Source organism: Rhinopithecus roxellana, chromosome 6 (assembly GCF_007565055.1).
Source record: "Rhinopithecus roxellana isolate Shanxi Qingling chromosome 6, ASM756505v1, whole genome shotgun sequence".
Taxonomy (NCBI): Eukaryota; Metazoa; Chordata; class Mammalia; order Primates; family Cercopithecidae; genus Rhinopithecus; species Rhinopithecus roxellana.
In genome coordinates this window covers 149,383,854-149,402,668 of record NC_044554.1, presented here as the reverse complement: position 1 = coordinate 149,402,668, position 18,815 = coordinate 149,383,854, and the positions used below count along the sequence as shown (strand labels likewise).

Sequence of the window (18,815 nt, the reverse complement as noted above, 5' to 3'; positions counted from 1 at the left end):
TAAAGGATGACAGCTGTATTCCAGCAGTGGTTTCTGGGTTATTTCCCATGTCGGCCTGATAACCAAGATGCTACATTCCTACCCATTTCAGTAAACACTAGAGGTCCCCCTTTTCTGATTTAACACCACCATTTTAAAGAAGGGTAGTGTGGATTATTGGATTAAAATTAAAATGAACCTGAAGTTGAATAGCTAAGCTTTCTCGATAATGGTGACAAGTAAGGTGAGTGGGAATGAAGGACAGCAGAAGGTGGCGGGGAGCTGACAGGTGTGTTCTAGTTCTTCTGGGGATGATGGGAGCTGCCAACTTATATGCAGCACCAACATCCACTTACCCAAGCTCAAAGGCAAGGCAGGAATGAGCTGCCAGCCAAACTGGAACATCCAGAGACAGAGGCGGGCCAAAGGGCAGCTCTGCGAGAGGCTCAGATCTGGCCTCAGGACTGAGCTTCTCTCTCCCCATCTCCAGGCTCTACTTTCTCTAGGCTCCATTCTCAGGCTCTATGGGGTGGCGGGAAGGTTTCAGCAGCCCAGGCTCTACTTCTTGTCTAATTGAGCCAAGCAGAAAGAGGGTGAAAGGCCTGGTTCCTGGAACTCATAGTAAAAGTCTGTTGTGTTCCCCTGGCTCTGACTTGACCACATGGCCACCCTTAAACCAAGCACCCTAGCCAGGTACATGGGGTCCTTCCGTGTGGCCTTGAATCAGAAATCCACCTCTGGAATTAGTGGGCAGATGTGACTCCACCAGAAGCTCCTAAACTAAGGTGGCTCTGGGTGGCAAAAATGACAGCTACTCACTCTGGGGGTGGAGTGGGGAGACTGCCACATCCTGAGGAAATAGACACAAAGATGGTAGCTGGAGAAGCCCAGGAGAGGTAAGAAAGTGGGTGACACCCAGTATGAGGCCAAAGAAGGAAAATAATGGGCTCTGCTAAAATCGTGTGTCCTCCTTCCAACCCTCCTGGCTCCATGTTGCTTTGAGCTTTGAGCTTTGGTATTTCCTCTGTACAGGAAGAGAATGAGACCCATTCGGCAGCTCCTCACTCGCCGCACATATCAGAACCACACCTGCAAAACTGTTTCCCAATGACACAGGCCCTAGGCTTGTGTTGAAGTCTAAATTTAGGCTTGTGTACTTGGTGTGTAGTTGATGTTAAACAGTGATACACAGGGGTTTGGAGATAGAGAAAGGTTTATTTGATTTGATTAAAGTGAGAAGGTAGGAAGGCAGATTTTAAAAATTTGTTTTAATAAAAACTAGAAATGGGGAGTTTTTAATGTGGCTAGGGAGTAAGAGAGGGAGATTTAGGGAACTGAGGAGGAAAGTCTGTGTTTTTAAAGTTTTAGATAATATTTTAAATAACTAGAGCATTATATGTGGCAGTCATTCTTTAAAAACTTCTCAAATTTATAAATCAAAATTTCAACTTCTACTTTGTCTCACTACTTTCAACTTTTTCTCCCCTTACAAAGGTCTAAAATAATAAGTCTGTCCTTCAACTTTTTCATCAACTCCTATAGCTTTTTCCCTCCAGTTTCTTCAAAAACAAAAATATCAAAGAGACAAACTCCCCTAATTAAAAAAAAAAAAAAAACAAATTAAAAAAGTCAAAAGTTAAGTATAATCTCAACATCCCATACTCAACAAAATACCCAATTTAGGTGAGGGGCTAAGATTCCTCAAACAAGAGTCTCTACTTCAACACTTACCAACTAAAAAACTAAGTGCCAACAGATGACCCACAGACGTAATGTAAATATACTCTCCATTTCTCACCTCAAATCTATTTAATTTAAAAAAAAACCTTTAATCAAGAGACCCGTAAACACATATCCAAGTTATCTTTTATCTTTTTAACATATCATCCCACCTAGACTAATATACATACATTCATATTTTATTCACAGCCAAAAAACCACCATATAATTACTAAAAAGACAAAAACAGCCCATCAATTTCACCTTAAAAATAAAAGTAATCACCCTACATCTACCAACAGTGTTCCTACAATTAAGCCAAACTAAAATATAAACAAGAGATTACCCTGACTTAAACATTATAAAAACTATCTTCCAGAATAAATTATTTTAAAGTCCCATGATTAAAAAGCCTTGATAAAATTCAAAACATTCAACAACCCCAGAGAGATCCCTAAAATTAAAACTCATATAGACTCAGCCTGTTGTCCCCCCACCACCTAGTGACAGCCACTGGGAAGAGCTCTGAGGTTGTGCTCAGGGCAGGCGCTCGGTGGGTCAGGTCCAGAAGAATGCCTCCTCATCGTAGCCTGTACAGTCCCCATAGGTGGATAGCAGTCCCAGGTGACAGCATCATTTACCTCCTGCAGTCAAAGGTGACAAAAGTGGTGGGATAATTCCTCTCAAACACCTCTCTGGAGATGTAAAAATATAAACATCTTGAAAAGCTGGGCTCTTCATCAAACTGTGGCCCACCAATGTTTAGGGATCCCCAAGATCCCTTCAGAGAATACATGATGTCAAAACTGATTTTATTACATTAATTGCCTTCTGTGACTGACATTGCAACTAACCTTTAAGAAACTACCACTTGTTGAATTGTTGCCTAGCATATATTTTAAAGCCCACATTTACCTGAAAAGGCTATACGAACATTCCTCTTTTTCCCAACTACACATCTGTGTGAGGCCAGAGCTTCTTCCTATACTTCAAACAAAACAATATATCCCAGGTTGAATACAGGAGCAGATGTGAGAAGCCAGCTGTCTTCTTTTAAGCCAGACATTAAACAGATTTACAAAAATGTAAAAACAATGCCAATATTCTCATCACTTTTTTATTTGGAAAACAGCGTTATGTTTCATGAAAATATGTTATTCATACTAACATATTTATTACCATTTGTTTATTACTATTATGTTGAAAGAATTAAGAAATATTTTTTATTTTTCTATTTTACTTTCTAATACAGTAAATATCAAGATTTAACCCACATAAACAGAAGCTCTTTGGGGTTCTCAGTAACTTTAAAGAGTACAAAGGGGTTCTGAGGCCGAGAAGTTTGAGCACTTCTGGACTAGAATTAGATTCCTGGGATGATTTTTACAAGTCCTAGGCCCACAGAGCTGCCCACATGCTTATGCAGAGAAGGAGCACAGGCTACAGGAAGACACCCCCAAGCCATTGTGCAGCCTTATCTGTGCTATAAAACTTGAGGGAGGTGGGATGACTCAATGGGTTCATTGCTGAAAAATTTGTTTTGGACATTTTCATACGTTCGGTTTGGTCCTTTGTGTCATCAGCATGTAACTCTCCTTTCAGCCACAAGATGGCACTATTTGCATAGAAAACACTTTCTCGGGGGCTGCGTCTCTAAATGAGCTGTTTCCTAGAGAGATTTTGGATGGGGACAAGTAAGGAGGGTTTGGCGTTTGGCCCATCATATCCCTCCACACGTTGAATGTATTAGGATGACTTTCCTCTTCTGTTCCTCTTTGAAAACACCGATATTGAGGAACTGGTAAAAAGAGATTCTTCCCAATATCCACCCAAAGAAACCACTACCTGACTCCTAAGAGATAGGCTAACTTTTCCTTGCCCCTTCATTAAATTCTTTAATCCTACTTCAGTTAATTGTTTCCCATCATTTATATTTCAGGCAATAATCTCGGGAAAGGAGCCATGAAAAGGGAGCAAAGCCAAACCCTGAACCAGCACAGGTAACCGTAACCACCAGAGTTAACTGTGCAAAGAATGTTTTCCCAAAGGACTTTTCATATGTTGTGTAAAAGTAGAGAAAGAAGGCTAGGGTCTAATTTACAACATAAAAGAGCCTCAGGAATATAAGAGGCTTGGGAAAAAGTGGGACAGGTGTCCTTGAAAGAAAATGCTCCAAAATGTCTGATCACCTTTACTCTGTTGTCTCCCCTTCCACCTAACCCAGGTTCTCAAGCCCTGCATCTGACAATCACCTGCGGAGCCAAAACAAGACGGACAGGTGCATTTCACCAGTGAAGACTTTGATTCCATAGCCAGGTGGGGCCAAACATGGGCATTTTTAATATATATTTTTAATTTTATTTATTTTTTTTGAGACAGAGTCTCACTCCATCGTCCAGGCTGGAGTGCAGTGGTGTGATCTGGGCTCACTACAACCTCCACCTTCTGAGTTCGGGTGATTCTCCTGCCTCAGCCTGCAGAGTAGCTGGGATTCAGGCATGTGCCACAGTGCCTGGCTAATTTTTTTTGTATTTTTAGTAGAGATGGGGTTTCACCATGTTGGCCAGGCTGGTCTTGAACTCCTGACCTCAAGTGATCCACCGGCCTCAGCCACCCAAAGTGCTGGGATTACAGGCATGAGCCACCAAGCCCGGCCATGGGCATTTTAAAAAAAATCTCCCAGAGTGAGTCCAACCTTCAGCCAGTTTGAGAACCACCAAGCCAACCAAATCAGCAATTGCTCAGACTGAGTGATAAATCCCAAATCATTAGGGAATTCTGGCTTAAACCAATGCTTGGTAAAACCCAGTTTCATGAGCGGATGTAATCTAAGTTAAATCAATTCCCACTGCATCCTATCCCTCCCCATTTTATAACTGTGAGTGGAAGGGCAGGAAGTTGGCTGGTCAGCATCATCACGGTACCTGTCACCTACTATAATAGCTAAGTTATGCTCATCTTCATTTACCCTTGACTTTCAAGAAAAGACTGGGTGTGTCAGTTACATGTTATTTCCAAAGAACCTCCTGCAAAGAAAATCTATAGGTTCTTTAGACCCTGTAATGGAAGCGATCTTTTCCAGCTCCACAACGCTTTCTGCATTAACAATTCAGGCTCCTTCTCTGGCAAATGAATACACGCCTCTGCTTGGTAAAGGGCAACGGGCAACATCATGTTTGAATCTACTGTCCTGAATGAAGTGGCCAAGCCTCTGCAGCCCCTAGGACCAAGACCCCCTCCACAATGGCACAGTTGTGGGTCCCATCCAAAAAAAGGCCTCAACAATCTTAACTCTAAGACAGCTGCTAAAAAGCATCCTTTTCTATCCAAGCCTCCTCGGTGTCACTGAAATACTTTCTATGCTATTGAGCCAGGTGCCTCAGTTTCCTGTCCTGCAAAACAGAATGGTTGCACGACATGGTCTCCACGATTCCCCTGCTCCTTCAGACTCCTGCTGCTCCTGATGCTACAAGAGTTGGTGGCCAGATCTTAGCCCAGTAAAGGAAGGAGCACGTGCTGACAGAAGGTGCGGGAGATGCTGAGGCACCCTCTTGGTGAATTTGAGATACACTGATCCTTAGGGTGAACTTGGGGCAATGTGTTAAATTTTAAAAGTTACCCATCCATTTTTCATTCAATCAGTGCTTGTTTCACCGAGTGAGGTGTGAGGCATTAGAATGAGGAAGCAGGCTGAGGAGTAGCCTCTGCCTTCCACTGATCTACCTCTGGGGAAAGAGACAGACATAGAAACCATAGATTTTTAAATGCAGGTGGGAATCGGAACTGCCTGAGGCTTAAAACACACATTGGTGGGGGCCACCCCAGAGTCCCCCACACAGTGGCTCCTGGGAATGTGCATTTCTAACCAGCCTCTCAGGTGATGTTGATGCTGCTGGTTCCCGAGGGTCATGCTTTGAGAACCACTGATCAAAACAATGACGTTGGACACAGGGTGCTGAACTCTCATAAAGGTGGTGTGCAGCACGCCAGAGCAGGGAGGAGAGAGGAGGCTGAGTGTGGCAGGTTCTATTCAATAGTAGAAAAGGACAGCTGCACTGGACTCCACAGGCTGCCAGAGATGCCCGTGGCACCCACCTAGCTCTCCAGCATGCCTGGCCTGGAACTGGGGAGAATGTAACAGCTCACAGGCACCCCTCAACCAAGAGGGGACAGGAGGTGATGCCTTAAATACTCCCACTTCAATTCCTCTTAGGAGCAGTTCTACCCGACTCCTGAGGAGGTGACCAGCTCCACAGCGTGAATATACCAGCCTCTCTCCTCCTCTATTTACCTGCCCGGCTTCTCCTCCTCTCCCTGGGATGCCTTTCCAAATTCCCTATCTGTACCAAACCCCAGTCTCAGGCTCTGCTTCTCCAAGGGGCCCAGGCTTAGACAGGCTGCAAATATCCTGTGAGAAATTTGAACTCTGTCCTGTAGAAAAAGCAAATAAGAGCTTTTCCAGAATTATAGCAACAACAACACTTGGATGCGCACAGAGTCACCATGGGGACACCAGCTATGAGATGCGAGCATGGCACTGGGGAGAACCACTCAGGACAGTCTCAACCTTGTACGAAGACTTCTGCTGGTAAGCAAGGGCTGGACATTCACTCCTTGGCCTGGCCACGGCCTCTGTTCAAGCACATTGTAGGGAATCATTCCTAGGCAAAGATACCAGGACAGGCCAGCAGATCACATGGTGGAAACAGTGAAATAACCAATGAAAGGACCAGCTTGGATATAAAGATGGGCAGCTGGAAAGGAAGAAAATAATTTAGAAAGAAAAACCAAACAACCAAACAAACAAAAATGTGAGTAGGAGAGGAGAGGGGAGAGGTTCTCCGCGAAACAGTTCATCTGTAAAGGAGGACAGCCCAGTAAGGTTGGAAGGCCTTCAGTCCAGAAAACATAACTCTCTTTGGTTTTGCAGGAAGAAAGTAGAAACCAAAGAGGGCTTCGGTGCCTGCCCTAAGAAAGCAAGAGGACTTCCCTCCTTCAAAGGCAACCAGTGATACTGGCTCTTGCATCCTTCAAGGGATATTTATGACTTTGCATGAAAAAAATATATGCAAAAGCTCTTTTTGGCTGGATGCGGTGGCTCATACCTGTAATCCCAGCTACTTGGGAGGCTGAGATGGGAGGATCACTTGAGCCCACGAGTTTGAGACTAGCCTGGGCAATAAAGCAAGATCCTGTCTTTAAAAAATAATAAAATAAAGTTTTAAAATAAAAATCAATAAAAATATTTTATTTTTTTTTCTACTAGTTTACTCAAATAATACCATACTGTACACACCACACTGCCAGGTCTTTTTCCATATAACAATTCCAGGTGCCCATTCCATATCAGCCCATATGAGGGTTCTCATTCTTTTCCTGGGGTTATGTGATATTCCTTAACATGGATGTACCATAATTCATTTAAGCAGTCTCAAATTGACAGACATTAAGGTCATTTTCTAATTTTTGCTGCTATAACAAATAGTGAAATGAATAAACTGGTATAACATATTCTTAATGTGCTTTTATTATATCGAGGGCATGGATGATTTTTTCCCCACTAAAACATAGATGAAATTTAATATGACAAACCATATTTACTGAATAAAAATGTATTATCACAAACACTGTTGTCATATGTATTGGATTTGTAGGGTATACTTTATAAGAAAATACTAGTTATTATAGCTCATAATAGCAGTTTTCTGTTTGGATGATCTGTTTTCAGAAACAGATCATGTAAATACTGAGTGACTTTTAGCATCACTTGCCTCAGGATGGCCAAAACCAAGGGTGCTGGCTCAAAGCACTAAGGGTAGTGAGCACAGAACGAGGCACATCTGCTCAGTTGATTTAAGAAGCTTTGAGCCTGGAATCAGGAAGCCTGGGTCTGATTCCTCACCCTGCCACTGTGAGCCTTTCCATAAGATAAGGATGGTGATTCCTGTCCTATGGACCTGGCAAAGTGGTTCTAAGGGATAAAACGGGAAATTAGTTCACATACGTGAAATGTGTTTAACACTAAATGTCTGAACCCATGTTAAATCTCCTGTTATTCCTTTGTTGCTTACAGTGTTGTATGTGAAGGTCAGTAGATAATCCATCTATGGAATAAGTTCTGAAATGCGTTTCATAGAAGAAATGACACTGGACGTGACCATTTTAATTAAATGCACCGAATGGTGGCCCACATACATCATAATGTTTTTAAATCCAGCCAAATAAAGAATCAGTGGGGAGACGGATCACTATTGGCTAACCATCACAACTTTTTTTTTCTGGCTTCCTCCCTTCCTCTCCATATCATCTACAGTTATTAAAATCAAGTTTACTGCTAACAATCGTGATTGGAGAGAAATCTGGAAGCCATTCAAATCTGATGGAGTAGGTAATCTCTTTTTGCCAATTAACACTGTGTTAGTATTCTTGGATACACAGGTAACATCATCTCTCTGGATTCATTTGGAAATGATCAATAAAACAAACGAGAAAATGAAATTTAAGTACTCTGGAAACAAATGCTGGTGTGTCTGGAACTGAGAAATATTAGGAAACCTGCTCGTTTCACTCATTAAAACCTTCAAGAGGTGTCCTTACCACAGCAAACAGGTACCCTCCCCCTACCCACTCTTCTCAGTGAAGCCATTCAAGTTTCCGGTCCCTCTTTTCTAGTCACTGACTCCATGGCAACGGGCCACTGACCTGCCCTTAAGGGAAACAGAATCTCTGGCAAGGCTGAGACTTTTAATAATTCCACTTGTCAACATAGGGCAGAGAGAAACAGATGGATTTGTACCAAGTAACTTAACACACCTACTAACAAAATGAGTAGCCCCCAGCAAGTGACCAGGCCCAGTGTCCACGGTGTCCCTTGGGACAACCAAACATCACATCATTAGTGTCCAAGAAAATCCACACCACTGACACCTGTCCATCAAACTGCTCAGAGAGTGTGGGTGTCTTCCTGCAATATCTTCTTGATTTACCATTTCCCAGAAAGGTAAATGTATACTGGGTGGCTCATTCAAAGTGATTATTAATTGGATTACTAATTTCCTCCACTATTTATTTTTGACAAATAAATACAAAAATATCTGCACAAGAGGGCATATTTTGAGTTACAAGTTTCCTGATAGGAATATTGTCCAGAAATATCAGTTTCTGTTGACCAAACTTCCCTCTCGGGGGAGGACAACAATCTAGAAATATCACTTTCAATATCCAGGATCTCAACTCAGCCCTAACACAGAAGAGACACTCCTCCTGCTCTCCTTTTCCTTGAGATGTTCGAGTGTGCATCCTGCAGTTTGTAACAGATTGCCTTTTTGGTGGCTTTGCCCTCTGATTCAGAAATATAAACACTGCTTCAGAGATTTATTTTACAATTCATCTTCTGATTTGTCATGGCTGGGAAGGTCGGCTTTCATATCTTCTATTCTAAATTACTTTGGAAGAGATTTTCCAAACAGACCAAGGAATGGCTTTTGTCTGGACCGGAACAAACTGAAAGTTGGGACTCAAGTCCTGTCTCTCTTTTGTTAACATGTAAACAATCAGAAACCCCACAATTTCCCAAAACAATTATTTGGAAAATAATAAACAGGTGCTTTGGAGACACTGGGTTATAAAAAGAAAATGGCAAATTATATTTTCACAGGCCCAGCTGCTGCACTGATGTGATTCTGTGGAAGGTTCTCCTAGGATCTGAAGCTCAATCAGCAAATCAACTGAGATCATCCCTGTCTGCGCGAATGAGACCACGGTGCCACCCCATCCTCCTCCCTCTCAGGGCTTTCTGATGAAGCCCCTCTGCCAATGCCAGTCCCAAGTCCGTCAGCCCGAGGCTCCTTTGCTTCCCATTGACACTGGACAACAGGAGGCCCGTTCAGGTTTAACGAGGATTAGCGACCACTGGAAGGAGCAGTGTGGCGGGGCTGTACCTCCTATTGGCTTCTTTCTATCTGTCCCAGCCCTAGTGTGCCTGAGAAGCTGGGCTCAGCACCGACTCTGCAGGGGTTGACTGGCGTGCCTGGCTATCACTTTCCTTCAGTGGGAAATGGATAGGACCAGGCAAAGCAGATGGTCCCTCAAGGGGCACATCCCAAAAATCTGCTAGCAAACTCTGGTGGTGCCTTTCAAACACACAGTAACTTACTGGAGAGGAAAATCAGATCTCCCCGGCCACCTCCTGCCACAATCCACCCCCGCCTGCATATGTGTCCACTTAGGAGTCCTCCTGCCACAATCCACCCCAGCCTGCATATGTGCCCACTTAGGAGTTTTTCAATCCTTGGTGAGGCATAATAACTTTGTCTGGGGCAAAGCACAGCCTGTCTTTCTAAGCTTCCTAGAGATAGCCACGTTCCCATATCTGTCAGTGAAATGCTCCCGTATCTGTCAGTGAAACCTGTTATCTAAGTAAGACCACCTTCAAGAGACCTGACCTGTGGATCATGGGCAGTCACCCAGTCCTAAGAGAAGCAAATACAAATACCACGTATTTGGCAGGCTGGGTGGAACTACAGATGGAGCCAGTGACACCTCAAATGGCAACTGAAACCGTATTTCATCATAACATGCTAATGGAGGTTTTTTTTTTTCTTTCAAACTCCAAATAAACCCACAAATGACTTGGTAGAAGTCCTAGGTCTGACTGTATGAATTTGAACAAATCATCAAACATTTCTGGGCTTCATCTGTAAAATGAGGGGCCTGGGCTAGAAGATTTTTTATTTTTTTATTTTTATTTTGAGACGGAGTCTTGCTCTGACGCCCAGGCTGGTGTGTAGTAGCGCGATCTCGTTCACTGCACGCTCTGCCTCCCGGGTTCACGCCATTCTCCTGTCTCAGCCTCCCGAGTGGCTGGGACTACAGGCGCCCGCCACCACGCCCGGCTAGTTTTTTGTATTTTTAGTAGAGACGGGGTGTCACCATGTTAGCCAGGATGGTCTCGATCTCCTGACCTCATAATCTGCCCACCTCCACCTCCCAAGGTGCTGGGATTACAGGCGTGAGCCTCCGCGCCCGGCCTGAACTAGATTTCTAAGGTCCCTTTGGCACTAACATTCTAGACTTCTTTGGGTGGGGGTGGCTCTCCTTCAACATTCCAGCAAATCGCACCTACAGTTAACCCGCCTGTTGACTCAGCATGGACTAAAACGAGAGGGGCTGTTTCCATCACACATAGCTCACCTTGTCCACCGCCGTGTGTTCTTCGTGTGTGACGTTTGTTTTTCTTGGTTCATTTTTAGACTTGCTCAGCTTTCTGGATACTTTTTCTCTGAGTAGGGTGGCATATCCAATGTGTTCATAGATGGGGTTAGTTGTCATTTTTGAAATGTACTCGGCAGCTTTTGTTTCTATGTACAGTGTTATCAAGCCATCTGTCACCAGATCGTGAATCGACTCAAACCTCTTCTCGCCCACAAAGTGTTTCCCGTCGTGGAAGAGCCTGTAGTTTAAGGTCTGGTTTCCAAACCTGCCCATGACAGAATGAGGGATTACAACCACGTTAGAAATAAGCACAGTGTGGAATGATAATAACAGCAGCTAATGTTTTTTGGATACTTAGTGTAGCCCAGGCACAGGGCTAAGCACTTGATGTGATTTTTTTTTCCCCTAATGATCATAGAGACCCTTTGAGATGGTATAACGGTTATGCCTGTTTTACTGCAAAGGCAACTGACGCTTGAAGAGATGGCAGTTCCTGCTTGAGTTTATATGCCTGGAACAAGGCAGAGGTGGGGCTTAACCCCAGGCCGTCACATGGAGTCGTTTGATCCTAGAAATCACTAAGGTCATTGTCAGTATCCTTCTCATTTGTAAAAGTCAGAGGGTAATGCCTGATTTACAACTATGTTACTTACAAACTTACTTAATGGGAACCAGCTCTCCTCTATACCTGGCAATTACTCTGCGAGGGATGCCCTGCCCCTCGTCCTGATGCCCCTTTATTATCTCATCTTTACCACCGCCAGCAGAGCACCCCATGCCTTCCACCCAATTGGTGCAACAGAAGGGAAGCAATAAAGTGTGCTAAACTCCCTGCTGGAGCCATTGCCAGCATCCCCACAATCTAATCTATAGGTTCCCTCCTCTCTGAGCCCTGGCCTTCCATCTACAGCCCCTGCTTGACTCCCCACTAGAACTGCCAGCATCTGCTACTGAAGTGCTGGGAAGATAGGAAAGTATTTTGCACACCTAGAGCGCGTGATATAATAGCTTTTTCAGTTCATCCTCATAATTACATTATTTAAGATATGTTGTAGACATATTGCAACTTGGAAAGTGTCACTGCACAGCCATAATAGGGAGACGGTGCATGGAACACACCACTGTGGGCCTCGGAAGGGCTTCCACGGACAGCATTCCCTCTATGGAGAGAGAGTTTTCCAATTCCGAAGAGTTCACAAACGAACTTTTGAAAGACAATTCAGTTCTGAAATTGGATACCTTCCCCAAAACGTATAGGGCTGTGGCGAGGATCAAATGACAGAAAACATTTGATCAAGGTTTGAAAAGTGCCACAAATGCGCTGTCTTTCCTGTGTTGTGATGTTTAATAGTTGTGATTTTGTGGTAAAGGCTCAGTAGAGCATGTTCTACTGGCTCGTTGGCCTGAAGGGTCATGACTGCCCTCACAACAGGTTCCTGGGATCAACAAGGTGATCCCTGAGAGAACCCCATGAGCAAATGCAGGTCTTGTGAGGTCTGCACGTGCAAGGCCAGGTGAAGGAGGCCTTCCTTCAACATGGGCTGCTGGGAGCTGAGGCAGAGACGCTGCGGCCTCGGCCAGCTAGATGGTGCAGGCAGAAGCAGCTGCAGAAACACTAGCTTTCCAGATGGTTCTCCAGTTTACTGTGTGTCCATACTCAGAGTCCCAGTGTCCACATCTACTGATAGCATCTGTGACTGAGGAAATGTATACAACTTCTGATAGACTGCTGGTACTTCAGAAACAAGTGAAGATACCAAGTAAGGAGTAGGGAGGGTAATTGTTTATGGTAGCAGGTTTCTGTTTGGGATGATGAGAAAGTTCTGGAAATGGATATGGAGATGTTTGCACAACATTGAGAATGTACTTAATGCCACTGAATTTTACTTAAAAATGGTAAAAGGAGGCCGGGCGCGGTGGCTCATGCCTGTAATCCCAGCACTTTGGGAGGCCTAGGCGGGTGGATCACGAGGTCAGGAGCTCGAGACCATCCTGGCTAACATGGTGAAACCCCGTCTCTACTAAAAATATAAAAAATTAGCCAGGCGTAGTGGCAGGTACATGTAGTCCCAGCTACTTGGGAGGCTGAGGGAGGAGAATGGTGTGAACCCAGGAGGCGGAGCTTGTAGTGAACCAAGACCGCGCCACTGCACTCCAGCTTGGGTGACAGGGCAAGACTCTGTCTCAAAAAAAAAAAAAAAAAAAAAAAAAGGTAAAAGGAGACCAGATGCAGTGGCTGATGACTGTAATCCCAGGACTTTGGGAGGCTGAGACAGGCAGATGGCTTGAGCCCAGGAGTTCAAGACCAGCCCAGGCAACATGGTGAGACCCCCTTCTCTACAAAAAAAAAAAAGAAAGAAAGAAAAAAAAAAATTAGCCAGTCATGGTGGTGTGTGCCTGTGGTCTCAGCTACTCAGGAGGCTAAGGTGGGAGGCACTTGATCCTGGGAGGCAGAGGCTGCAGTGATTGTACCACTGCACTCCAATGTGGGTGAGAGAGTAGGACCCCCCTCATAAAATAAACATGGGAAAAACGATGAATTTTGTGTTATGTATATTCTACTGCAATTCTTAAAAATGGGCAAACATCAGTGAAGCCACTTATACAGCAATGAAAACAAGGAGTGAAATGCGCCTCACCTGAGAGCCAGCGTGTAGCATCCTGGTTGCCGCTGGCTTTCTCTAAGGATGTAGGCACCCTCCACGCCTCCGAGAAGCTCATCCGCCTGCTCCCGGGAGATGATCCCATGAAACCTGAAGGTGCAAGACCATCATTGCTCTGAACAGATCACATACAGAATAAGGACCACAGAGAACTAGCCTTAGAAGGATGGTGGGGGCAGCCAGAATCGACAGCCCCCCAACTGAGTGAAGAGGGGAGTGATTGCTGCACATCTTAAATGACTTGGAACCACCCCTCACATGCTCCAAACACAAGTATTCAAGCAGGCAAACAAAAGGAAGAATGCCCAGTCCACCTGGCTTTCTGCTATTGTCTTTGCTCTCAAGTTGAAAATGAAAGTTGAAACAAAAAGCCAGGTTACTCAACCACCCCCCTCCCCCGCCTTTTTTTTTAACCATGGGAAATAACAGAAGAGCAATTGCCAGTTTAGCTCTCAGCTCAGAGAACTATGTGTTATCCTAATTGCAAGTGGACATTTATTGATTAGCAACCTGCTTGCTTCAGTTCAGGGTGGTGTTAATTTTAGAGGCTCATTATCTGGAAAACAGCAGTGATCATCAACATTCTTCCAGCTGGGTTGGGGAGTGAGGCAGTGCCAAGGGACTCCAAGCTTCTGGGAGAGGAGTAACACCTCTTTCTAGGATTACCCAACCTTGGAGAACTTTGGAGAATAAATCAGAGAATAAATATTCTGGATGGAGAAAAACTCCTTTACTTTCTTGAAAGGAAGAGGGGGAAAGGGAAGTCAGCTAAGCAAGTTCTGTATCTTCCTCAGGAATGCAGAGATGAAGTTAGGGTACAAATGGAGAAGGATACCATTTTTAAAAGTGCCTATCACAATATTTATTTCCTAACTCCATTTATCCTTAAAAAGTAGACCTTCCAAGCTGAAGCTTCTGTCCAAGTAAAGTGAGGTCAGAAGCAGCCCGTGGCTTTGTGCTTCAAAATCGCTTCTTTTTTTTTTTTTTTTTTTTAATTTTAATTTTTTTTTATTTTTATTTTATTTTATTTTTTTTTATTATACTTTAAGTTCTAGGGTACATGTGCATAACGTGCAGGTTTGTTACATATGTATACTTATGCCATGTTGGTGTGCTGCACCCATCAACTCGTCAGCACCCATCAATTCATCATTTATATCATGTATAACTCCCCAATGCAATCCCTCCCTCCTCCCCCCTCCCCCCTCCCCATGATAGGCCCCAGTGTGTGATGTTCCCCTTCCCGAGTCCAAGTGATCTCATTGTTCAGTTCCCACCTATGAGTGAGAACATGCGGTGTTTGGTTTTCTGTTCTTGTGATAGTTTGCTAAGAATGATGGTTTCCAGCTGCATCCATGTCCCTACAAAGGACGCAAACTCATCCTTTTTTATGGCTGCATAGTATTCCATGGTGTATATGTGCCACATTTTCTTAATCCAGTCTGTCACAGATGGACATTTGGGTTGATTCCAAGTCTTTGCTATTGTGAATAGTGCCGCAATAAACATACGTGTACATGTGTCTTTGTAGTAGAATAATTTATAATCCTTTGGGTATATACCCAGTAGTGGGATGGCTGGGTCATATGGTACATCTAGTTCTAGATCCTTGAGGAATTGCCATACTGTTTTCCATAATGGTTGAACTAGTTTACAATCCCACCAACAGTGTAAAAGTGTTCCTATTTCTCCACATCCTCTCCAACACCTGTTGTTTCCTGACTTCTTAATGATTGCCATTCTAACTGGTGTGAGATGGTATCTCATTGTGGTTTTGATTTGCATTTCTCTGATGGCGAGTGACGATGAGCATTTTTTCATGTGTCTGTTGGCTGTATGAATATCTTCTTTTGAGAAATGTCTGTTCATATCCTTGCCCCACTTTTTGATGGGGTTGTTTGTTTTTTTCTTGTATATTTGTTTGAGTTCTTTGTAGATTCTGGATATTAGCCCTTTGTCAGATGAGTAGGTTGCAAAAATTTTCTCCCATTCTGTAGGTTGCCTGTTCACTCTGATGGTAGTTTCTTTTGCTGTGCAAAAGCTCTTTAGTTTAATTAGATCCCATTTGTCAATTTTGGCTTTTGCTGCCGTTGCTTTTGGTGTTTTAGACATGAAGTCCTTGCCCATGCCTATGTCCTGAATGGTACTACCTAGATTTTCTTCTAGGGTTTTTATGGTATTAGGTCTAACATTTAAGTCTCTAATCCATCTTGAATTAATCTTCGTATAAGGGGTAAGGAAAGGATCCAGTTTCAGCTTTCTACTTATGGCTAGCCAATTTTCCCAGCACCATTTATTAAATAGGGAATCCTTTCCCCATTTCTTGTTTCTCTCAGGTTTGTCAAAGATCAGATGGCTGTAGATGTGCGGTATTATTTCTGAGGACTCTGTTCTGTTCCATTGGTCTATAGCTCTGTTTTGGTACCAGTACCATGCTGTTTTGGTTACTGTAGCCTTGTAGTATAGTTTGAAGTCAGGTAGCGTGACGCCTCCAGCTTTGTCCTTTTGACTTAGGATTGTCTTGGCAATGCGGGCTCTTTTTTGGTTCCATATGAACTTTAAAGCAGTTTTTTCCAATTCTGTGAAGAAACTCATTGGTAGCTTGATGGGGATGGCATTGAATCTATAAATAACCTTGGGGAGTATGGCCATTTTCACGATATTGATTCTTCCTATCCATGAGCATGGTATGTTCTTCCATTTGTTTGTGTCCTCTTTGATTTCACTGAGCAGTGGTTTGTAGTTCTCCTTGAAGAGGTCCTTTACATCCCTTGTAAGCTGGATTCCTAGGTATTTTATTCTCTTTGAAGCAATTGTGAATGGAAGTTCATTCCTGATTTGGCTCTCTGTTTGTCTGTTACTGGTGTATAAGAATGCTTGTGATTTTTGCACATTAATTTTGTATCCTGAGACTTTGCTGAAGTTGCTTATCAGCTTAAGGAGATTTTGGGCTGAGATGATGGGGTTTTCTAAATATACAATCATGTCATCTGCAAACAGGGACAATTTGACTTCTTCTTTTCCTAACTGGATACCCTTGATTTCTTTCTCTTGCCTGATTGCCCTAGCCAGAACTTCCAACACTATGTTGAATAGGAGTGGTGAGAGAGGGCATCCCTGTCTTGTGCCAGTTTTCAAAGGGAATTTTTCCAGTTTTTGCCCATTCAGTATGATATTAGCTGTGGGTTTGTCATAAATAGCTCTTATTATTTTGAGGTACGTTCCATCAATACCGAATTTATTGAGAGTTTTTAGCATGAAGGGCTGTTGAATTTTGTCAAAAGCCTTTTCTGCATCTATTGAGATAATCATGTGGTTCTTGTCTTTGGTTCTGTTTATATGCTGGATTACGTTTATTGATTTGCGAATGTTGAACCAGCCTTGCATCCCAGGGATGAAGCCCACTTGATCATGGTGGATAAGCTTTTTGATGTGCTGCTGAATCCGGTTTGCCAGTATTTTATTGAGAATTTTTGCATCAATGTTTATCAGGGATATTGGTCTAAAATTCTCTTTTTTTGTTGTGTCTCTGCCAGGCTTTGGTATCAGGATGATGTTGGCCTCATAAAATGAGTTAGGGAGGATTCCCTCTTTTTCTATTGATTGGAATAGTTTCAGAAGGAATGGTACCAGCTCCTCCTTGTACCTCTGGTAGAATTCAGCTGTGAATCCATCTGGTCCTGGACTTTTTTTGGTGGGTAGGCTATTAATTGTGGCCTCAATTTCAGAGCCTGCTATTGGTCTATTCAGGGATTCAACTTCTTCCTGGTTTAGCCTTGGGAGAGTGTAAGTGTCCAGGAAATTATCCATTTCTTCTAGATTTTCTAGTTGATTTGCGTAGAGGCGTTTATAGTATTCTCTGATGGTAGTTTGTATTTCTGTGGGGTCAGTGGTGATATCCCCTTTATCATTTTTTATTGCATCTATTTGATTCCTCTCTCTTTTCTTCTTTATTAGCCTTGCTAGCGGTCTGTCAATTTTGTTGATCTTTTCAAAAAACCAACTCCTGGATTCATTGATTTTTTGGAGGGTTTTTTGTGTCTCTATCTCCTTCAGTTCTGCTCTGATCTTAGTTATTTCTTGCCTTCTGCTAGCTTTTGAATGTGTTTGCTCTTGCCTCTCTAGTTCTTTTAATTGTGATGTTAGAGTGTCAATTTTAGATCTTTCTTGCTTTCTCTTGTGGGCATTTAGTGCTATAAATTTCCCTCTACACACTGCTTTAAATGTGTCCCAGAGATTCTGGTATGTTGTATCTTTGTTCTCATTGGTTTCAAAGAACATCTTTATTTCCGCTTTCATTTCGTTATGTACCCAGTAGTCATTCAGGAGCAGGTTGTTCAGTTTCCATGTAGTTGAGCGGTTTTGATTGAGTTTCTTAGTCCTGAGTTCTAGTTTGATTGCACTGTGGTCTGAGAGACAGTTTGTTATTATTTCTGTTCTTTTACATTTGATGAGGAGTGCTTTACTTCCAATTATGTGGTCAATTTTGGAATAAGTGCGATGTGGTGCTGAGAAGAATGTATATTCTGTTGATTTGGGGTGGAGAGTTCTATAGATGTCTATTAGGTCCGCTTGGTGCAGAGATGAGTTCAATTCCTGGATATCCTTGTTAACTTTCTGTCTCGTTGATCTGTCTAATGTTGACAGCGGAGTGTTGAAGTCTCCCATTATTATTGTATGGGAATCTAAGTCTCTTTGTAAGTCTCTAAGGACTTGCTTTATGAATCTGGGTGCTCCTGTATTGGGTGCATATATATTTAGGAGAGTTAGCTCTTCCTGTTGAATTGATCCCTTTACCATTATGTAATGGCCTTCTTTGTCTCTTTTGATCTTTGATGGTTTAAAGTCTGTTTTATCAGAGACAAGGATCGCAACCCCTGCTTTTTTTTGTTCTCCATTTGCTTGGTAGATCTTCCTCCATCCCTTTATTTTGAGCCTATGTATGTCTCTGCATGTGAGATGGGTCTCCTGAATACAGCAGACTGATGGGTCTTGACTCTTTATCCAGTTTGCCAGTCTGTGTCTTTTAATTGGAGCATTTAGTCCATTTACATTTAAGGTTAATATTGTTATGTGTGAACTTGATCCTGCCATTATGATATTAACTGGTTTTTTTGCTCGTTAGTTGATGCAGTTTCTTCCTAGCCTCGATGGTCTTTATATTTTGGCATGTTTTTGCAATGGCTGGTACCGGTTGTTCCTTTCCATGTTTAGGGCTTCCTTCAGGGTCTCTTGTAAGGC

The 18,815-nt window shown here is 43.0% G+C and overlaps 1 protein-coding gene across 2 annotated transcripts in view; it reads right to left on the bottom strand.

Moving 5' to 3' along the window:
• The window catches only part of CHN2 (chimerin 2), a 328,566-nt gene that overhangs the window by 103,162 nt on the left and 206,589 nt on the right, over positions 1 to 18,815 (bottom strand). For both annotated transcript variants that reach the window (XM_010371360.2, XM_030932394.1), the window contains exons 5-6: positions 13,551 to 13,664; positions 10,891 to 11,176 (exon numbers count right to left, since the gene is read on the bottom strand). In XM_010371360.2, coding sequence (XP_010369662.1) covers positions 10,891 to 11,176; positions 13,551 to 13,664 — 400 coding nt within the window. The remainder of the gene's footprint in view (positions 1 to 10,890; positions 11,177 to 13,550; positions 13,665 to 18,815) is intronic.